This window comes from Bidens hawaiensis, unplaced genomic scaffold, assembly GCF_021521415.1.
Source record: "Bidens hawaiensis isolate Kalapana, Puna unplaced genomic scaffold, B.hawaiensis_p1.1 tig00009447_1, whole genome shotgun sequence".
In the NCBI taxonomy this organism is placed as follows: Eukaryota; Viridiplantae; Streptophyta; class Magnoliopsida; order Asterales; family Asteraceae; genus Bidens; species Bidens hawaiensis.
Window position 1 is genome coordinate 369,153 of NW_027491701.1, and position 22,645 is coordinate 391,797.

The 22,645-nt window shown below is 34.4% G+C and overlaps 3 protein-coding genes across 4 annotated transcripts; 2 read left to right on the plus strand and 1 right to left on the minus strand.

Moving 5' to 3' along the window:
• The first annotated feature begins 4,524 nt into the window (after positions 1–4,524).
• Positions 4,525–10,233, plus strand: LOC143532486 (protein JASON-like). Its single transcript, XM_077027523.1, has 7 exons — positions 4,525–4,728; positions 4,807–4,867; positions 5,369–5,457; positions 7,152–7,390; positions 7,834–8,533; positions 8,635–8,717; positions 9,859–10,233. Exons 1-7 carry the CDS (start codon positions 4,654–4,656, stop codon positions 9,959–9,961), a joined length of 1,350 nt encoding a protein of 449 aa, XP_076883638.1. The 5' UTR covers positions 4,525–4,653; the 3' UTR covers positions 9,962–10,233.
• Positions 10,234–11,833: 1,600 nt separating this feature from the next.
• On the plus strand, positions 11,834–15,099 carry LOC143532467 (uncharacterized). Its single transcript, XM_077027505.1, has 9 exons — positions 11,834–11,968; positions 12,971–13,032; positions 13,132–13,215; positions 13,292–13,323; positions 13,424–13,505; positions 13,584–13,812; positions 13,877–14,104; positions 14,191–14,483; positions 14,563–15,099. Exons 1-9 carry the CDS (start codon positions 11,861–11,863, stop codon positions 14,927–14,929), a joined length of 1,485 nt encoding a protein of 494 aa, XP_076883620.1. The 5' UTR covers positions 11,834–11,860; the 3' UTR covers positions 14,930–15,099.
• Positions 15,100–15,537: 438 nt separating this feature from the next.
• Positions 15,538–19,257, minus strand: LOC143532485 (putative receptor-like protein kinase At2g42960). Of its 2 annotated transcripts, XM_077027521.1 has the most exons (8): positions 19,145–19,257; positions 17,666–18,408; positions 17,476–17,580; positions 17,130–17,252; positions 16,813–16,983; positions 16,595–16,724; positions 16,209–16,415; positions 15,538–15,742 (listed from the first exon to the last, which is right to left on the minus strand). In XM_077027521.1, exons 2-8 carry the CDS (start codon positions 18,301–18,303, stop codon positions 15,656–15,658), a joined length of 1,461 nt encoding a protein of 486 aa, XP_076883636.1. In that variant the 5' UTR covers positions 18,304–18,408; positions 19,145–19,257; the 3' UTR covers positions 15,538–15,655. The 2 variants fall into 2 exon arrangements, with proteins under 2 accessions (XP_076883636.1, XP_076883637.1); XM_077027522.1 differs by lacking the exon at positions 15,538–15,742 and having other exon boundaries at positions 16,308–16,443; positions 16,540–16,724.
• Positions 19,258–22,645: the final 3,388 nt, after the last annotated feature.

Genomic DNA, 22,645 nt, shown 5'->3' on the forward strand with positions numbered 1-22,645 from the left:
CATTAGGAAAATACAACGTTTAAACAGTTAGACCTAACTCCCCTCTCATCCATACTCACTCGTCTTCCTCAAAGTTCTACACTTTTACGTAACCAAATGATGAAGACAAGTACATCAATATCTTAAGAGAATGGTACGTATAATTTTATATTTTGATTTAAAGCTTTTTATTTACTAATATTATAATATCATTTCATTTCAGTTTAGTCGGGAATGTTGCGTTTACTAAAAGCTATTAGTGAATTATACAGGATAACAAAACGCTAGACATCCACCCCGAGGTATAGTAGTTTTATCATTGTGAGTGAACTTGGTCAGTTAACATTTATAATGATAACTTACATAGGAACTCAACTAAGCCGGTAAAATAATGAATATGATGAAGCTTTTGAAGAAATATATGAACATTATAACCGAACTATGCTAAGTTATCGATATGTACTCTACATAATTATTTTTACAAACCATACTATCTATTATTTTTTTTATATTTCACGTATTACTATACTTATTGATCGACAAATTTAGTTCATAAAAATGGCGGAGCATCGGATAGTAACATTTTCTTTATATTTAAATTTATTAATATTTTAATCGGTTTTAAATACTTATAATATTTCACAAATTAACTAAATTGTTTAATTTTTAATTTCAAAGTCTTTCGATAAAACTTGCAAAGATGGTTTCTCATGACGTTAAATTGCATTATCAAGGTTAAAGTACATGTAAGGCCCCGATCCCGGTACCCTACTTTGGCGTTGAATTTACTCATAAAACAATTCTAAATATCATAGTTAATTAAAACTTTCACGGAATGATAAAGTCAACCATTCATTACAATACATTCACTTATCCTTTAAAATAAAACATAACATAGTTTATCAACACATCATGACAATCTTCATTGGATGCCAGTCCCTTCAGATCCTGCCATGTGCCTTCCTCAAACTAGCTGCTTCAGTTTATTTACATATGTGCATACTAAAAGTCAGCTACGTTGAGTGAGTTCTAGTTAATACAGGTAGCATACAATACATCCACATTCTTACTTATATACGCATTCGAAGATACATATAACATACTTAGCTTTTTACCTTTCTTCATACTTTCATACTTTCATATTTTCATTCTTTCTTTCATACATACATATATACATACATTTCGCCCTATGACCTCCACAGATATTATTAGGGTCTGTTCCCGACATTCGCAAATATTATTAGGATATGTTCCCTACATTCACAGATAATATTAGGGTCTGTTCCTTTCATTCGCAGATATTATTAGGGTCTGTTCCCTACATTCGCAGATATTATTAGGGTCTGTTCTCTACCTTCACTCTATCATGCTTTCATACTAACATTCATACAATTTCGCACATACCCTACTTTATCATTCATACACAATTATAAATTCTAACACTTACCTTCCTTGGCGATACGTGCAATATCCGAAGATCGTTCACGTACCGACAAGCTTTCATTCATATTCACAATATAATATCTATAACATATCTCATCCATGCATACACTTACCACTTAAGGTAAGTGTATTAACTAATCACATTGAGTATGCACAACCCCGAAAACATAACAAGGAAATGGGGCTAGAAACTCACCTGAACTTGGTTACGTTCACCGTTAATGGTTATTCCTTTCTTTAGCTGTGTGCGCATGACTGTATAACAATTGCACGTATCAATTGACTATCACTACACATATCGTGTTTCTAGTTTAATTATAACCCTCAATGAATGAGAGTCCGGGGGCAGCGCCCCTCGCAGCAGGGTTCTAGGGGCGGCAAACCCTAGGAGGGTCCAAGGGGCAGAGCCCCTGCCCCTGGCTGGGGTCGAGCTGCCAGGTCAGCTTGGAAAATTTTATTTCCATTAACTGTCTTAACACAATTTTCATTAGAATTCTTAATTTATTATTTTACTTGCTAACTTATAGAGTTCGAGGGCTTCTTTGTAATTAAGCCATTTTATTCTAAGTCCAGGGACCTTTATGTCATTTTATTAAACTCTTATTCATTATCCAGTTCGTTAACGAAGGAGGCTCCTTCGTTATTTCTTAACGAACGGACCCTTATAACGAATGGACTATTATAACGAATGAACCTTCATAGCGAATGGACTTTCATAGCGAATGGACCTTCTAACGAATGAGGGTTCATTCGTCGCTTCCCCGTAACGAATGGGCTAACAAATGTAGCTCATTCGTTACTTTCTCCTTAACGAATTGGCATAGCGAACCAGCTTAATGAATGAGAGCTCATTCGTCAATTCTCCATAACGAATGCGGTTAATTCGTCATTATTTCTTAACGAATTGGCATAACGAACCATCCTAACGAATGAGGCTCATTCGTCAATTCTCCATAACGAATGGGGTTAATTCGTCATTCTTTTCTAACGAATTCGTTATTCTTCCTAGGGTTAGGTCATAGAATGCCCGAACATTCTCTGACATTCCTTCAACCTCGTACGCCACCTTTCCGGCGCTGTCATGCCGGAAAAACGTGAGGTGGTTGGAAAAGCGTATTTTACACCGTTTTTCGCTGTTTTTCTTTTCGTTCGATCCAGATCTGAGCCAGGGTGACCCCTAAGCTCGTCTTTTGATTGGTTTATACCCGATTCCCTCCGAATCTCGTAACTTTAACGGTTGAGGGTATCGGCTCGTCGTTTCGCGACTAGATATGGCGGGTTTGGATCCATACAATATCATACTATAATTACCTCGGATCGATGCTCAGTTTCTTCTTGCTATATCGGCCAGAGAGAGAGCTTAAGTGTGTGTTTTTGATGGTGTATGGAATGAGTGGAAAATGAATGAATTATGGGTTAATTAAGGTATATATATATATCATGGGTCATGGGCTTAAGCCCATGATCTTTCTCCCTTCCTTATTAACCCAAGTCCATTAACCTATTACTTAACCCAACACAAGCCCATCTCATAACATCTAATATTATTATTTTATTAACCGAACGGGAAACAGGATGTTACAGTACAGAGACGGTATAAAAAATCAATTATCAGATACAAATGTTGTGTAAAAGGAAATGTTAAGAGATTTATGATTTGTTTATAGGATTGTTAATTATAACAATAACTTAATTGGTCCCTATATAATGTAATACGTTAGTTTGCTTTATAAAGTCATAACTCACATAATTTAAATGGTTCAACCCGTGTCGTATACATGTACCTAACCAATGCAACTGCAATTCATGTTCAACTTCTTTTACGTATTCCAGTCATTGTGTTTAGCATATTCAAGACCTTTTCAACTTATTAGAGGTATGTTAATTCTGATTTAGGTTATAAACCTCATAAATCACTATTACTACTTATTAAAGATTTCACGATTCAAAGAGTTAAGTATTATCATTGATCCTGCTGATTTGTCATATTGTTTACATCATATTTTAAACATACCCGTGTTACACACAAGTATCTAACTCTATTTCGACAAATTTATTTCTTTTTAGTTTGTTAAAAACAAAAATGAGACAAACTCGAGGCTAAAATTCGAATGACAGAAAAACAGAGGCGGATCCAGGGTATCACTACGGTGGGCGGGTGCCCACCGTCGGGCTGCCGGAGTGCCGCGTTTACGAGTACGCTTTTAGTATATTATGCCTCCACAAGCGGTCCGTGCCCACCGTCTGCTGCAGGTCCGTGCCCACCGTCGGTTAACATCATCATGGATTTACAGGGAGGCATCGACCTCCGACAATGGTCAGGTGATGCTGTGGAAGTGGAGCTAGTGTGAACAAGAGAGAGAGAGAGAGAGAGATCTAGAAATATGAAAAGTACATAATATGTTTTTTTTTCAAGTTATCCATACTTAATTAGTATTTAATTCAAAGACCCACTATTATTTTATTATATTATCTTAATTTTATCTAGCTTATTATAAGGACTTCTACATGATAATTGATATCCTCTCTCAGTTTTTATGATTGAGGTTTGATAGTTTTTTTTATCATTTTATTAATTTTGTTTAATATATTAATAGTATTTGGGTATGAGCTTTATCCTATGTTGTACTTTGTAACTTAATAACAATTATATTATTTGGTTTGATAAATAACTTTAGTTTGTCAAAAAAAGATTAACTATAATTATATATAAAAATAATTTTTTTAAATAATTAATTTGTGAACATCCTATTATTATCAACTCGTGAAGTATATACAAACAAAATGTATATTGTGACTCACCAATTAAAAGTTTCTTGTTCCGTTACCGAAGGTCGCAATAATGATAGTGACCCGAAAATACCAGTTTACACTCTCATTTGCTCCCAAAAGTTCATTCAACTATGGGTCTTAAAAATAGTTGGTTGACCCAGTTCTCTTTGACCCGACCCGTTTTTTACCCTATCTATTTTGTGTCCACCCTAGCGAAAATTTATAGATCCGCCCCTGCAAAAATATAAACTTTTGCTGGATTAAAAAACTAAAAGTCCTTATGTACGTAAAAAGTCAAACATGGTGGGGGAAGAAGAGTAAAATTTAAAATTCTCAATTCCCTCGTATTTCCTCTCTTGTTTCAAATTTCGAAAAGCACTCGCTATGCTCAAACTCAAGCATAAACATAATAATAACAGCACCTAGCTAGGGTTTCAAATTTAGTTTCTTCACCGGACCATGGGCTGCTTCTTCGGCTGTTTCCGCGTCCGAGACGACCGCCGCACTCCGATTCACCTTCTCTCTCAACCGAAGGTAACATCTCTACCTTAATTGTTAGGTTATGCAGTGAATTACACGTGGTTTATGACTGTTTGATGTTTATTCGTTCAGGATCCTGTTGTATCGTCCGCTCGGAATCCGTTATCGTCGTTGCTACTTTTCGACGGTACGTGTTGCTTATTGACCTATTTACGTTGCTCTGTTTCAGATCGATGATATGTTTCTGTTTAACGTGATTATTAGCTGACTTAAGCAGGTGCTATTAATTGTTACTAACTTACGCTCATATAGTTGACCTAATTGCATAATTTAGAGCGAATTTCGTTAATCTGTCTCAAATTGATGCCGTGTTAATGTGATTAATTAGCTGAATTAAGCAGGTGTGGTTAATTGTTACTAACTTATGTTCGTATTATTGACCTAATTGAGCATATTAGAGTGAATCCAGTACTCTTTCTCAAATCGATGCCGTGTTTCTGTTTATCGTGAATTAATTAGCTGAATTATTGTTGATTTAGCTGAAGACAGTAGGTGTTGTTAATTGCTACTCTCATACGTTCATAATTGACCGAATTGCGTATATTAGAGTGAATTCTGTTACTCTGATTCAAATCGATGCTACGTTATTGTTTAATGTGATTAATTAGCTGAATTATTGTTATTTTAACTGAAGATAGAGATCAATTGTCAGATAAGGATAGGAAACACAGTGTTGCAGGATCTGCTGCTTCTGATATCAATTTGCAGGAGTTGAAGGCTGAGGTAATCAGTTACTACCTTTTGTTTTCTTACATAATGGATATAGAGCTGAAAGTAGGGTTGGCACATTTATGTTGAACTAGAAGCTACACTTAGAAGGCCTTAGGTCACAATAGTCTGTAACTTTTGTGAAGCATGATGTGTATGTTTTAACTTCTATGTTCCAGTAAGATAAGCTTTAGTATCATGCTTTTATCTGTCCTTTTCTGATGATAGAACTTGATTTTCATTTCTTTTTGGAATTTGCTTACGCGATCTGCTTTGGTTATGTGTGATACTTTTCATTTTGATTGCAAGTTTTTTTGAAAACTATTGGTTCAAGTGATTTACTATCTTTTTTTTTCTCATATTTTGGAGATAGATTTTGTTGCTAACAAACTCTCTGTGGTCACTTTTAACTTCTAAGTACAATAATAGGTGCCAAATGTGAAAAGTGTCAGGACTCAGGACTTTTTAGAATATATAATTTGAGTATAAAAATGTATTAAATATTTTTGGCCAAGTGAGCCTAAATGTAATATGGTATGACTCATATTTTGAGAACTGCACAGTTTATTATCTGAACTTCTGAAGTGTTTGAATATGTTGCAATATGCTACTTTGGTTTTGCTAATATATATTTAGGAATATGGTAATGTGAGTTGTGTAAAAATAACTATTTAGACTACACATTTCAAAGTTTCTCTAACATGAAGAAAAGGGAGAATGCTTATAACTTATAAGGCGTATAGAACATTAATTTTCTAGCCAAGCAACAAAATGTTAGAGATCATCACTCTCTTTTAGCATTTTCGAGTAAAATGTCTAGAAGGAACCATATTGTAATGGAAGTGAAAATGTAAACAAATTTGCAAAAGTAAATACTAACAGATTCTAGTATTTTTTATTTTTAATTTTTTTTACAACAAAAAATACCCCTTCCTTGTGACAATCGTAAAAACTTTTCACTAGGGGTTTTTGTAATATACAATGTTTGCCTTTGAAATTCTTTTGTCAACTTTCAAAAGACTTTTATTGACTTATGTGCTAAGTCAAACATTGCAGTTTTTCACAGTAGTGGGAGTATTCTTATATCATAAAGCTTTCTATTAGGGTAATATGCCAGTTCTAGGTGCTTTATATTTCTGGAAATACAGCCTTATAATTGTTCTCATGCTGTTATGAGCAATTATAGTGCCAAATTGAGAAGGAGCTTTGGAGTGTAAATGACAGAAGTAATTTCTGACACAGTTTCAGAAACTTAACATAACAAAATCATAGTTGAATCACACAAGCATAATACATCTTCTGTTTAGTTACAAATTAAACTAAGGTAATGGTTAGTACTTAGTTTGTTACTGAGACTGAGAGGATAAGAACACATCGATATATCATAATTGCAAACCTTTCACCTATTGATCCACCACAATCACAACGAATGAGTAATCAGTAAATTTTCTAAAACCTAATATTAAACTCATTTCAGTGTATAGGTGTGAACAGTAGAAACGCTTTAAATGCGTTAACTGATGAACATAATTTTGTTGCTTATAGCATTTTACTCTACAGATGCCGAATTTATAACTCAATTTTGAATCTTAGGTTTCAGAATTTAACTTTAAAAAGTTATTACGTCTTTAGCTTAATAGGTATTACATAATGAAAAGGCAGGAGCTCTACTTTAACTGGCCACCTAACTAGGAATTGTGTCTCTACAGGCTAAATTTCTTAAAGATTGTGGCACTTTACTGCATACTCCAGCAGATATTCGGAACAATGAGAAACTGATATATTCAAAGTCTCAAAATGGAGATACAGATTCTTCAACATATCATTCGTGGCTTCAAGATGCTGGTATTGAAAAGGTCAAACTAGAAAAACAACCTGATTCGCAGCCAGTCAAACTATTTGAGGAATGGGAGAATGGTTCCTATACTTCATCACATTCACCAGACAGGTAATTCCTATTTGGAAAAATAACTGAAAGGTCGTTAGTTTCTGATTCTGTGCAGTTCCATCAGTTGTTTAGTTATAATCAGTCAAAATTATTGATAGTTTCTGATTTTGAAATGACCATGGTGCACTTAAGTTTTGAGTAGGATGGGTATTTTTGTGACCAGAGATAGCAAATTGGACAGGCCAGACGGGTCGGATAACGGGCCAAAATGGCTATGATTTAAGAAACTTTTTTTATTTAATCTTTTGAATTATATAAAGAAGTAATATGATTTAAAAACTATATTGTTGCAGTATTAACACAACTTTATTAAATAAATTCATTTTAGCGGTCATATGCATGTTTGAAATTTTTTCCTTTATATCACTGCTTCCGAAATAAACATATTTATAAGTTGTCACAAACAGAAAATTGACAGTTTGCGTGATGTTTGTGTTCTGCAGTTGTGTGACTGGTCATAGTTTAGAGAGGGTCAATTCCAGCTCAGCTCAGAAAGTCAAACATAATTTAGAAAACACTGATGTCCATGCTGATCTGGCTAAGTGCAGAAACAAATTTGTTCGATTTGACTGCAACATTGAGGCATCTCCATATTCACTTAATAGTTCTTCATCTGAAGTTACTTGCCAAGAATCAAAACCATCTGGATATCCAAGTGATTACAGCTTTTCAAAACCTTCACCTTACCCCACTCCTCTCACCTTAACCAATGACATGCAGACACCTGGCACTGTTTTCTCTTCATTTTTACACAATAAAGAATATCAAAAGAATCCAAGGGTTAGATCTCAACCCGTGTCACCAGTGCTGACCCCTGTTGAAAATGCAGCTCAACTGAAGAAACTAGTGGATGAAAGTTTTAGCTCTGATTGCTACTCTGCTCAATCAGAAGAACATTTTGAAAATGGAGAAAGTACAGCTGGCAAAGAGTTGAATGTGGATACTAGTTTGTCATCATGGCTGCCACCTAAGCAGAAGACCAATCAAGTCGGCAACAACCGTTCTTTTACTGGTAGGACTCCTGTGGACAGGCCTATACTAGGAATGGTTGCAGCTCACTGGAATGCTGATGAAGTTGTTGATTCTCCACCCAAGTGGTGGGATGGGAATGGAATCCCTAATTCAACTAACAAGTACAAAGAGGTAAAGTTGGTGGATTTATTTTACAGTTTGTTTTCTAATTGCTGTTGCATAATAATATAAACAATGTGTGACTTGTTTTTCATTTGGTTTTGGTTTTTCAGGACCAGAAAGTTAGTTGGCATGCTACACCTTTTGAGGAACGATTAGAGAAGGCTTTATCTGAGGACAGACTTATTGCTGAGAGGTATCATAAACTTTGTGCAGCCTCCTTTATATTTCAAATCAACGATATATATATATATGTTGTTAGTAGGGTGTTCATTAACCGTGGACACTAAATGAACCGTTTAAACAGAAGCAAGTTGTTCATTTTGGCTGGTTTGGTCTAGAGTTGGTTTTCAGTGGTTTGGCAGTTTAACGGTTCAGTTTATGGTTTAGAACTGTTTAATTTTTTATTACACTGTTGAAGTACACATTCATATACAAGTAAACAATTTTGAAAAACTAATTAATTGGTTCAAACTAGGGGTGTGCATGAAAACAAAAATACCGATCCGTAACTGAAAATACCGAAATAACCGAACACAATTAAAATTAATAGTTTGGTTTTATGTTTTCATAAAATACCAACTTTCGGTTTGGTTTTGGTTTGCATGTAATTAAAACCAAACTGAACCGAATGTATGAATTTTCATTTTTACTTTAAATGTTAAGTAATTTATAAACTCAAATATTTTACCCTAAATGTATGTTAATCCATTAATCATTAATTAACAAAATATTTGTTGACTCAAATACATGTATTTGTTGACTCAAATACATTACGCTCTGCTTGCGGTGCGCGCATATAATGTATATATGTGTGAACCCTTGGGTGGGTAAAAGTAAAATTGCACTAATTTTGACGTTATTTTACTAATCTCGTGAAAATAACGTTAAAAAGGTTAATCAGGCATCATGTGGTGGCGTTGATGGCCGAAAGACAAGGGCACATGCACCAATCAGCCGGTGTCCCGATCATTGAGTGTTATGTGCCTTATGTCCAAGGCTTGATGCAAAACTACTATCGAGCCGGGGGTCTCACCGGAAGCAGCCTCTCTATCCCTATGGGATAGAGGTAAGGCTGTCTACATCTTACCCTTCTCAGACCCTACCATACATTGCTATTGGTGGGATATACTGAGTACGATGATGATGATGATGAATTTTTTTTGTCTCAAGATTTTTAAGCCCAAATGGTAAACTGAAAAAATCAAAACCGAATCGAACTAAACTGACAAGGCGAAAACCCAAGAAAACAGAAACCAACTGGTTTTCAAAAACTCGACTGTATTTCTAGAAATTTTTTGATTAATAAGTGAAACTGAAAGGTTGTTGGTAAGCAGGAAGCAACTTGGAACGAGACCACTGCGACATGCAGACTTGAATGAGAAAGAGGAGCATGAAGCTTCAAGCCATTTTGAACCTGGGTTGATCATGACTGCATGAAGATTAAGATGTAAGTAGTTGTTGAGATTTCCATAATATAATGAATTATCAGCAATGTGGATTGTTTGGAGTGGTTTATTGTTTAAACTCTGGTGCTTGGTTTTTTGTTTGACCAAGATATGTTATTGTCTGTAAGCTTGGTTGGTTTTAGACAAATAATGTATATATAAAAACCAAAACTGTCCGGATCATTTGCAGTTGGTTGCAATGGAGCTTCAGCGTGTTTTTGTGTAATTCTAAAATATCTATGTGTTCCTATAAAATATTTGGACCAAGAGCTTTGATGTATCACAAGTCACCTTTTATTAACTCAATATTAACTTAGAAGTTAGACTTAGACCTATACATATGTCATGAACATGGATTATGGCATCCAAAAATGATGAGTTATATGCTGTTGTCAAATATGTATTTGAAGATGGTAATTGGAATGTTGATTTAAAGGGGAGGAAGGCGATGGTTGATAAAGGCATTAGGAAAGATTTAGGTTGTAGTTGGATTAATGCATATAAAAAAACCATACATGCGAGTTTCATGTATAAATGCACAGATTATGTATATAAACAATCATCAAACTACTTTGTTCATTTGTTTTATAGTTCTTTAGCACCAATATACACATGTTTAGATAATATGATACATAAAAGAACAGCTAAGCCAATATTTTCATCTTTTGGGAATTTTATGAGATTTTGTGTGAAAACCACATAGTGTCATTTTCTTTTATTTTAAAACTTTTTAGAATTGAAAAACAAATGTTTTTGTTCTGTATGTTTTCGTAACATATAGTGTCTTGTATTTGTATAGATCCATCCATTTCAAACATAAGCAAATTGAGGTTCACTTTCATTCAATTCGCATATATGAAAAGTCACAAGTTTAGTTTATCTTGGAATGGATCATCATGTCTTTAGACCACTCCTAATCTCCTATCAGTAAATACTTGGTGGTTTGTTTAACTATTTGAAAAAAAAAATAAAAGTAAAAGATCAAACAAATGGATAAAACCATTCGCATCACCAATCCAATGGACAAAATCACCCATCCAACCCACCACCTACAAAACACTTTACATCTATCTTATTTTTATCCTTGAACTTCTAAAAACTAATCATAAAATGATGTACACAATAGTAAAAATTGATGACATCTCTCACTTGTGGTCTAGTGGTAGAAAAATTTGAGTAACAATAAGAAAAATGTTCGATCTCTCACTTTTGTCACTTTGAATGGATATTCACAATGATAGATTTGAGTTAGGCCTTACGATGTTGTCAGTTCGGATCCCGAGCCCACCCGTGTTTTCATCTCATCGTGTTTTACGCCAGGGAGTTCTGCTCTTGTGGCGGCATAACGACTGTCAAGTGGCAGCCGACGGTATTATCCCTCGGGGAACACGAAGCTAGCGTATCCACTCAAAATAACATGGTCTGACATGAGTAAGCCAACAAGACTTTCAAAATTAAAGATTTCATCAACCTAAACACAAAAAGACAATAAAAATATTAAAATTGATCACGTATAAACACCCAAAAACAACCGTCAAAATGTGGATGTTTTAAAAATGTTCTCATCTATTCGGGACATTGTTTAGAGTTCTCTGACAAATTGCAGTGAAACATACATAGATAAAAAAAATAAAATGCTGCTACTGTTGTGTATAATAATAATAATAATAATAATAATAATAATAAAACAAATCATATGAAACGAAGGAGAGAGTAACAAAAATAGATCGTTACAATCTAGACATCTTCCGATTGCCACCAAGCAAGCAACCACAATTAATATTAATATTAATATTATCATCACCCTTCATTTTCTGAATCTCAATTTCCAACAACAACAACAGCAGCTGACAGTTAGTTCTTCAACTAGTCTACTACTATTATCGTTGCTATGACTACCAATGCTACAGAGGTCAGTTTGGATAAAATTAAACGACATTTGGCATCCGGGTCGGGTCGAAACCTCTTGCAGGGTCCTCTTCTTAAGCGATCTGAAACAGTACTACATCCTTTTTCCCTCATTTCTATTTTACAATCAATTTGGGTGATTTATTCATTAGGGTTTTGGTTCACCATCAGGATTTAGGGTTGTCACCTTACATTGGGAATAAACCAGTTAGATTTCTGATTAAATCATTGCTTTGTTGAAAAATGAATCGTTACATGTAAATTATAAAGCTTTCTGGATTATAATATAATAACTTTACTAACTGACAAATGAAACCCTAATTCAAATTTCAGAACAGTTGTAATATGATCTAGGGGTGTAAACGACCCGAGCTTCACTAGGCTCAAGCTCAGCTCCTGTTGACTTATGAGAGCTCAAACTCGGCTTGTTTTGAATTCATTTTTAAAGCTCCAGGTTGGCTCGTGAGTCGGTTTTTTAAGCTCGGGCTCGACTCATTTATTATTTATTAATTAATGATATGCATTTTTAATTATTTATATATATTTTGAGAAACAAGTCCTAAACGTTAAGGATCGACGGGCCTAAACGAGTTTCCCATAAAAGGCTCGAGCTCGGGTTTGATAACTAAGCGGGCTTTATTTTAGGCTCGAGTTCGAAAATCTCGGCTCGTTTCGAGCTTTCTATCGATCCGAGCTCGAGAGGCTCGGCTCATTTGCACCCCTAGTTTTATATATATTAGTTCAACTAACAATCAAGAAAACAAACTAGTTGACTAGTTTACACTTTACAATGGATAATAATATTATACTCCGTCCGTCCCATTATAAATGTCCATGTTTGAAAAACACAAAGTTTAAGGTGGATTGAATGATTACTTTTTTTTTCGTACCAAATGACAATAATGCCCTTGAAAAGTGGGTCCATCAATATTGTTTATTAATGTTAGTTGTGTGTGTTTAAGGGTAAACTTGGAAATTTGCTAATAAATTTTGAAAGTGGACACTTGTAATGGGACGGAGGGAGTAACTTATAACAGACTATTGCTCAGCTATTTGTTCTGACTTCTAGCTTTAATTGTTTTTATTGTAATAGCTAAGGAAATGGAATGAGAGATGGGTAATCTTAGACCCAACAACAGGAAAAATGGAATACAAGTAAGATTATGCGCGCCAATAATTTAATACTTTTTTTCATTAAAAGATATGGCAATATTCAAGTGTGTCTAATTTTTTTAAAATTATTAATGTTTACAGGATCAGAAGAAATGACCCGAATGTTAAGGGAACAATCTTGTTTGATTCATATAGCACAATCATGACATCACCCTATAATTTCCAGTAAGGTCACTGCTCAACATTATAATTTGCTGGATACCGGATGATTTCTTACTAATTGTATATGTTTTTTTTTCAGTGGACTACCGAAGTATGATAACTGTATAATTTGTATCCACCACATTTGTTATTGGATGTGTGTCATTTACATTCTTGTTATCATAATATTTTGTTGAAACTGCTGCATGTAAACCCTAACTTGATTTATTAGATATTGCAACACCACAGAAAAAAGAATATTTTCTTTGTGCAGAAACTCCTGCTGCAGCTAGAGCTTGGGTGGCGACGTTGCAGTAAGCGATATGCCGCTTTTATAAATCTTTGAAATAATTATTTGTATCAGATTTCTTATAAACTATATGCACAAACAGTGCAACACAGTTGGTATTGAGGGCTCATAAAGAGGCAGTAAACTCATTAGCTGGAAACAGTAACGCAAATTTAGGGACAGTTTCTGCTGTCGTAACTGCTGCAAATTCAACTGCTCTGGAAGCTTCCAAAGATATTGAAGCTGCTATGCAGATTTCAAGGAGAAATGCTTTGGGATCAGTGTTGAATAAAACGGCCGATGCCCCATTGGATGATCTAACAATCATGAAGGTAATTTAAAAAAGTTATAATCAGTCAAAAAAGCAATATGGCTAACTATCTCATTTTATTATAGGAGACACTAAAAGTGAAAGACGAAGAGCTGCAAAATTTAGCCAGAGATATTCGTGTTAAGGATTCAACAATAAAAGAAATAGCAGAGAAGCTAATGGAGACAGCTGAAGCAGCAGAGAGTGCTGCATCTGCAGTTCTTACAATGGATGAACAGCGGAGGATCACAGCTTCTGAAGTTGACCGGTTAAATAAAGAGTTGGAAAAACAAGCTGTGTCTTACAGCATGAAGGTTTGTAAATTTGTATATATATGTGTGTGTGTGTGTGTGTGTGTGTGATGATTTTACAAATGCTAAATTGGTTTTTGGTTTTATAGTTAAGAGAAATTGAAGAAAAGGTGATGGTTTTGTGTAAAGAAAAAGAACAACTTATTAAGGAACGTGACTCATCTTATCAAGAGGCGCTTTTATGGCGATCTGAGCTGGCAAAAGCTAGGGAACGTGTGGTCATTTTAGAAGGAGCTGTTGTTAGGGCTGAGGAGAAAGTTAGGGTTAAAGACGCAGAAGCTGAAGCTGCAATAAAGGAAGCAACAGAGAAAGAAACAGCTGCTAGAAAGGAAAATCAAGAACTTTTGGCATATATTAATATTCTACAGTTACAACTTCAAAGGTCCGTCTAACGAATTAACAACATTCACATTCCAGTATTCTTCATATTTGCTGATGTGGCGGGTTTGCTATATTAGCAGGCAGGAGGAGAATACTAAGCAAGTGATGGAGGAAAGAGGAGAATCTTGCTCACATCACGATAGTAAACCTTTGACCAAACACGTACATCCATCTGAGGAAAATGTGGATAAAGCATGCCTTAGTGATTCCAGGAATATTCTAGTTTCAGAAATAAATTTAGTTCATCTACCACCATCTCCATCTGTGGATGAAACCGGTCCGATTAATGATGGCGAATGGAACGATATAGAAGCAACAGAAGCAAGAATCGCTGATGTTAGGGAAATTGCACCCGATACTGAAAGAAGCAGTTTGGATATTCCCGTCTTTTTACAACCAAATGATACACAACAGGAACACGCAACAGATTCGTACCATCAGCCTTAATGCATGGCTACGCAAGAAAAAAAACATTTTTTTGTCTGTTAATGGAGGATGGCTTGCTTTGGATATAGGGTGAGTTGAGTTGTGAAAATGATTTAGAGTGAGTTATGCAAGTCATTATAATTGCTGGCTTTTGAGGCTTTGTGAATTGAGTGCTTTTGTTAATGTTATATGCAGGGTGTGTTTGGATGCGTGTTTTAAAATTAGTTACCACGATTTCAAGTTTGGATCATTTTGGATCGTTATGGCTTGCATCAAAACTGCCTTTCTCTTATTACAATGTTACACAACATAAACACATCTATCTGATTCTGATTACTGGTTATCGCAAAGTCGCTCTTAAAACAAGCATCTAATGTGCCTATAAAACATGTTCAAACCTGCTTTGATTATCCTATGATTATCAGAGTACAAACGACAAATGTTGGGTATTAAGTCAAAACATAAATAGTAACATTTGTCAGTTAAATAGGACTGTCAAGGTTGTCCATCCAACCTAAAATAGTACCAAAAACATCATTGATCATGATTATTATTAACACCCAAAAAAGGGGGAAAAAGAAAGAAGAAAGCTTGTTTGTTGTTATGTGATTTACAGTCTTGGTTTTACTGACATCAACCACCTTACATCCACTCACCAGGCACTCCTGCTAGTGATAAACCAAGAATGATTCCAACCAGTTAACAGTTTTCGTTAATTCTGTTCAGTGCATCCAGTCAGATTTCAGATTAGGCCGCGGGGCTTTCTATGTCAGCAGCACCGCTCATGGTATCACTATCCATGCTGGTGGTGCGGCTCCTCCTGTTCCTTCGTTCCTGTTTTCAAAAGTCAAACGTGTTAAATTATCATCAAAAGAACTACCAGAGTATAAATGGTCATGAAGATTAAGGTTGTATGCACTTCTCTTTTTGGAACATCAACTGGATATGGGATGACTAATTCAAAATCCAAAATGACCACAATACCCCTCTTTGATTTGTAAGATTAAGATCCGGAAATACTTTTGACTTCATACATTCAATGCAATAATTAGAAGAGATGACAATTTAACACATAAAACCTCCTAATCATTATAATAAAGCGTATTATAAAAATCTTTCGAACCATATTTAGCACACCAGTTATTTAAAAATAACAAATAAATATATTAATTTAGAACAAAAAATAGGCTCGGATTATCCCAACCCATTTAGACTCGTACCAAAACAACACATGTTCCCACCCATTTAGCAACTCTAACCAATGCCTGTTAAATATCAGAAGAAAAAAAAAAGGTATTACCTCACGATATGGGAAATCTGAATCAAGCATTCTCACAACTTGACTCATTTTAGGCCGTTTGCTAGAGTCAGGATCAACGCATCTAAGGGCCACCAGAAGTGCGCGTTTTAGAGCATGTGTTGACGGTTTAGGGTCAAGATTTGGGGCAACAACTTCCTCTGCTCTCCTATTTCCGACCATCATTTTCAGCCACTCAACAAGATTGACCTGCCAAAAGTTTAAAAATGATTGAAACCTGTAGCACTCTTTACTGGTCAATTCTGGATTTGTTTTCTCTCTAGCGAATCAAACCAGCAAATAAAAAGATAAGCTTAAAAGTAACCAGCTAAACATATGTTTATAAAAATAATACAATTTTTGTAATAATATGACACTAGTTATTGTACCTCATTTGCAACTCGACTGTAATCCACTGGATCCCTTCCGGTTACGGCTTCTAGAAGGAGCACACCAAAACTATAAATATCACTCTTTTCATTTAACATGCCAGTATTTGCATACTCTGGAGCCACATAACTGTGCATAATACAACATACATTATTCAACCAACTATATTATAACACATGTTACATAGAATAATGGTAACAAGAAGTTGACATCTTACCCAAATGTCCCCATAACTCTCGTATTTATGTGACTTTCTCCTGCATCTAAAAGCTTGGCTAATCCAAAATCAGAAAGTTTGCCATTGAAATCATGATCGATTAAAATATTGCTTGATTTTATGTCTCGATGCACAACCTTTGGTTCTATAGCTTCATGCAAGTAAGCAAGCCTGCAAAACCAGTACCCAAAAGTTCAGATTCTCAAGACAAAAGTCAAATATACATTTATGGACAAAAGGCTCATGTTGCACACATTTTTAATTGGTTAAGTTGATTAAATTATATAAAAGCAATTCAATAAAAAAGATTCACTTACGCTTTTGCAATACCAAGAAGGACCTTCATTCGTGCTTCCCAAGTAAGCACACCGCTTTCTTGAGTATCTCCATGAAGCCATTGTTCCAGGTTTCCATTGTCAACATATTCATAAACAAGCATCCTAATTAATTCAATAAAACATGAATTATAAGTCGTTTACTTTGGTTGTGCATTATTTTCAACAGTTCCAATGGCCCAAATGGTCAAACATGTTGGAACTTAAAAGCGACCCAAAATTTATTTTTATTGCATACAACATCCTAATCGTTTTAATTTAAAAACATGCAATATTATTTTTTCAGTAATCATAACTAAAGCATTAGTTATCGATTAAAAAACTGCACCTTTGAGTCCCTTCAATGCAATACCCTAAGAGCCGTACAAGATTCTTGTGTCGAACATGTCCTATAGCTTCCACTTCAACTCTAAATTCTTTTTCTGCCTGTCCCCTACCACACAATAAAAGTTTTATAAGATGATAATAAACCTTAATAATCACAAAATAGCACATTCACAAACAAATAATAAACTCACAAATTGTTAAGTAGCTTCTTCACCGCGACCTCGGTCCCATTTACCAATGTGCCCTTATATACCACCCCATACCCACCCTCACCAACCACATTTTCACTCGAGAATCTACCCGTCGCTTGTTCAAGGTCTCTGAGAGTAAACCAGTGGCCCCACCCTAAATGTGAGGTTTCAGGTAAGCCGACAAAAGGAGAACCCATTGCTCCACGCGAAGATTGCTTCCATAAACTTCCAGAAGTTCCTTCTTCCCCTGATCTTGACCCGTATCCTCTTTCATACATTGAACTGCTTTGACTTACATTATCAGCATCACCATATTTACTCACTCCAAGTTGAAACAGCATCTTTCCTGAACCTTTATTACCACCAGATTCATTATTACCGGTTGCAGACGAATGCTCAAAATTATTATGTGGGCCCGGGCCTCCGACACTATCCACTCTGATATCTTTTGGTACATTCGGTATTTGTGAAAGTGGGTATTTATTCCTTCTTCTTGATTTCTTTTGGCACATGACCCACATTGATAATAAACATATACACATACAGATTAACACGACAACACATACGCAGATCACGACCCATAGTTTAAGACCCATAATCGACGTCTTCTTCGATAATTCCGTATCTAAAGTTGACATTTTTGGTAATGATTGTATAATTGTAAGATATTAAATATTTTCTGGCTTCTGCTAACCCATCAGTTTATCACACCACTTGATTACAAACTTCAAATTCAACATCAACTACAAAATATAAATACAACCTTTAACAGAAACACTAATTCCCAAATAAAAATTAAGTCTTTAACAACATATGAAAAACAACTGAAATATTTTTTTGAAAAATGACATGAAATAAATATATTAATGTAATTAAATCTGTAACTCATGGGATTTGAACAGGGCATTTTTATCAATTTATCACACCACTTAATTACAAACTTCAATTTCCTGATTTTGTGATACAATTAAGCCAAAATTATCATCAATTACAAAATAAAAATCCAATCTTTAACAGAAACACTAACCCCAAATCTTGAAATAACTAGCTTTTATAACAAAAACACTAATCCCCAAATAAAAATCAAATCTTTAACAGAATGTAACAAAAGAATTAAAGAATTTCAAAAAAAAAAAAAAACATGACATGAATACATTAATGTAATTAAATATGCAAATAATGGGATAAATAAAAATCAAATCTTTAACAGAATGTAACAAAAGAATTAAAGAATTTCAAAAAAAAAAACATGACATGAATACATTAATGTAATTAAATATGCAAATAATGGGATAAATAAAAATCAAATCTTTAACAGAATGTGACAAAAAAAATTAAAGAATTAAAAAAACATGATATGAAATGAATATATTAATGTAATTAAATATGTAAATAATGGGATTTAGTTAGGTTTTTTTTTAATAGAAAATGAAGTGGTGATCTAAAATAAGGGAAATGTGTAGAAAGACTAAGACTTACTGCAAATGTGATTTGAATCTAAACCCACAAGAATCAAGAAGAAAGAATAGTGGTTAGATTATGATTACGCAAGAAGAGACTTTCTCAGTGCACGCAAAGCCACCGAAAGAAAGAAAGACAAAATCTTGAACCAAAAAGGAGATTGTTTTGAGTTTGAGGTGAGGAAGAGTGGGCCAACAATTTTGAAGAAATATAGGTACAAAATAATAATAACAATCTAGGAAATATAAATGACTCATAAATGTTAATATTTGTTGACTTATTTACTAATTTCATTTCAATTTTATTTATGTTTTTACGCCATTAGTTTGATTCTGTTAAATATTACTTCAATTATTATTATTATTATTTCAAATTAAATCTTTTATCCCATTATTTTGATTCTGGTATTAAAGACCAACTCGTAAATGATAGTCCCATAACTTTTTTTATAGATGGTTGTGGACCCGAGTTTCGTATGAAATATTTTGGTTTCGTGTTAAGCTAGTGGTCTTTTGAGACTGTTGTTAAAAGAAAAATAATTTAATTATGGTAAAGATTAAATAATAATGTTTGACATTAATTATTCCCATCTTAAGTTTATTAATGTATTTTTTGGTCAAAATGGTTTTTACTCCTTTAATTAATCATTTATGTTGCTGTTAAAAAAAACTTAAATAAATAAATTAATCATTTATGTTAGGTGGGGTTCGTTTATCTCTTTCAAATTGATGGAGTATTTCATAACCTTAAATTGTGACATGGTTTACAACAAACGCATTTATAAGCTTTTAGATTGTATTTATTTTTTAAACTATTAAAAATTTTACCTTTGACAAATGTTACTTATTCTAGGATTTATGTTTCTTGAATGTCAAAAGTATATGCACATTTGTTTACTTAAGTTCGACTTGACCAATTTTGCCCATAATCAGCATGGTCGGCTTAAGGACGAAGTGGCGAACCATTCATCAAGCATTCACATGATGTTCATTATTTCGACTTACTACCAACAGCCAAAGACATCCACTTTTGGTATTGGATATTGGTTTGGCTAGTTTGGTCATCTAGACTTAGCACAATTATTATCTAATATATTTAAGAAGTTTGGTAGTGTAAATCTGTTTTAGTATATATTTAGAAATAGTTTCATGTTCTAACATGAATGGTGCATTTGGTTGTTTGGTTGGGGACTTGACGTGTTTAACAAAGAAGAGGTTGGTGGTGGTTTGTTTCCTTGTCCCGGGTTCGAGGTTTGGTGCCCAAGAATTTTTGTTTTAAAATTTTTTTAGTATAGGTATTAATTTTGTCTTTTTCAACATTAATAGTGATTGATAAAGTTTAGACTACTAACTTAGAGGGACATTAACTTTGCGTCATGGTTCGTACAACCAATATCGGGTTTTGAATAAGTAGCTGGTATTTAGAGCCCGGCATTTTATACGGTTTGCTAGAGCATCGAACCGCCGTTTTCTGAATACCGGTTTCAACCGGCATACCGGTTTTAAGCCCAATAAATTTTTGATATTAATTTTGCGGGCCCATGTTTGCACACTTTTATTTTTTAAAAAAACTTTGTTCGAAATGAAAGTTGAGTTTATATAAAATCATAGGGTAAATTATTTAACCCGGTTAAACATCTTGGTACAACCCGATTCAACCGGTTATATCATTTTTTTATCTAATCCGGCATGTAGGGGTGTTCTTCGGGTTCGTTTTTCGGGTTTTTCGGGTCGGGTTCTTCGGGTTTCAAAGTTTTAAATCTTGACCCGAAACCCAACCCGAATCTCTCACGGGTTTTTCGGGTTCGGATAATTCGGGTTCGGGTTTTTTCGGGTTGGGTTAATCGGGTTTCGAGTATCCTATAAAACAAAACAAAAAAAATTAAATACTACAATGTTAAAACTATAATAACATATTATTCTTTGCTCGTAACTCAGATAATCAAATAATAAACCAACATAACTTGATAAAACAATTCAAAGAAGAGTAAAACTAACTCGAACCATAATCGTCTTTAATCGGGCGTGATTTGGTTGCTCAATTACGGTGACTATTAGTAATAAACAGAAAACATAAATTAACAATAAACAATCTATTCATAATAGTCGTAATGAGAACAATCAATTAGGACAATATTCTAATAACTTTAGTGGCTAAAACTAAGCCATTATACCTAAAAATGTATTTAATTTAAAAACTAAAACTTTATTCGGGGTTTTCGGGTTGACCCGAAACTTATAAATCGAACCCAAGAACCAACCCGAATTACTTCGGTTCGGGTTCGGGTTAGCCTTTTCTCGGGTTCGGGTTTTTTGGGTCGGGTTAGTTCCGGTTCGGGTACGGGTTTTCTCGGGTTGGGTTTCGGGTTTCGGGTAAAAGTGACAGCCCTACTGGCATGAATAAAATAACGGTTTTTAAAACATTGGGTGTACTCATCATTGAAGCCTCACAAATGTCCTAAGGCCTTACATGGCTAAGAATAAACTGAAAAGAAGCTTTTTAAATGAACGGGAAGATGACATTTTATGGTTATCAATTTGGGGAAGGAAATTGTTTTGGTTAAGGTATTGGAATGAACATGACAAAAACCAACAAAATTCGAATAGACTCACCGTGTTTTGTTTTAGTTAATGAAGATAACCGACTGAATTTTCGTAGACTGACGAGCTCAACGCCAGGGATTGATAGTTGTTAGGTTTTACCGACTTTCGAGTTTTACCGACTAACGTTGCCCCACTGGTTCATCTCGATTTTTATATATTTTTTTGTTTTATTTTTGGTTTAGTTCTGGTATAATAACGCACGTAACCGAAAACCTGCATTGAGTTACAAACTCAACGCTTGGATTTTACTACCGCCCATATTTTACCAATTTGCACTGGCGCAACGCGCCGGACAACACACTATTTAGTTAACAATTGGAATATGTCGAGTGTGTTCTATCTTGTCCTCCTTTCTTTTGGTATTCGTTAATGTTTTAGAATGTGAGACGGGCATACCAAAGAACTTGTAGCTTTATAAGCCGCGTGATGGAAATGCGTTCAATGTAACCCACATTGAATCACATTATGTGTCATTCTCGCACTAAAATGGCATGATGCCATCCACATGCTTGAGGAGTTGAGGATGGAAGAAAGAAACAGATTACTCTTAAACTTTGCTAGGGTGACAACATGTATTATCATTAAACTACGAGTTTTATATCATATCTTCAATAAACTTACCATCTAAAAGCTAACACATGTAGAACACTCTTGAAATATAGATGTATGTTACGACACATTAGTGAAAATAGCGTTTCGTATCATTCCCAGATAAAAGTTGGCGTCACTCTTTTCACCATATTTAACATGTACAATACCCTTGAAATATAAATGAAACAAGTAAGCAAAAAATAAAAATAAAAAAATCAGTTTCATATTATTTTTATCACATTTTTTCAAAGTTTAACATGTGAAAGTACTTTCACGTGCAAAAAGTTATTGATGGGCTTTTATGAGAATAAATAAGGTTTTTTTA

What these genes read in the sequence shown, in the direction of transcription:
- LOC143532486 (XM_077027523.1), top strand. Translation starts at nt 4,654, where the DNA reads ATGGGCTGCTTCTTCGGCTGTTTCCGCGTCCGAGACGACCGCCGCACT. An exon ending in ACCTTCTCTCTCAACCGAAG is followed by an intron (nt 4,729 to 4,806) that starts GTAACATCTCTA and finishes TTATTCGTTCAG; the next exon opens with GATCCTGTTGTATCGTCCGC. An exon ending in TGCAGGAGTTGAAGGCTGAG is followed by an intron (nt 5,458 to 7,151) that starts GTAATCAGTTAC and finishes GTGTCTCTACAG; the next exon opens with GCTAAATTTCTTAAAGATTG.
- LOC143532485 (XM_077027521.1), bottom strand. Translation starts at nt 18,303, where the DNA reads ATGTCAACTTTAGATACGGAATTATCGAAGAAGACGTCGATTATGGGT. An exon ending in ACAGTCGAGTTGCAAATGAG is followed by an intron (nt 16,416 to 16,594) that starts GTACAATAACTA and finishes AACTTTTGGCAG; the next exon opens with GTCAATCTTGTTGAGTGGCT. An exon ending in CAGATTTCCCATATCGTGAG is followed by an intron (nt 15,743 to 16,208) that starts GTAATACCTTTT and finishes TTTTGAAAACAG; the next exon opens with GAACGAAGGAACAGGAGGAG.
- LOC143532467 (XM_077027505.1), top strand. Translation starts at nt 11,861, where the DNA reads ATGACTACCAATGCTACAGAGGTCAGTTTGGATAAAATTAAACGACAT. An exon ending in TTCTTAAGCGATCTGAAACA is followed by an intron (nt 11,969 to 12,970) that starts GTACTACATCCT and finishes TTATTGTAATAG; the next exon opens with CTAAGGAAATGGAATGAGAG. An exon ending in GCTTGGGTGGCGACGTTGCA is followed by an intron (nt 13,506 to 13,583) that starts GTAAGCGATATG and finishes ATGCACAAACAG; the next exon opens with TGCAACACAGTTGGTATTGA.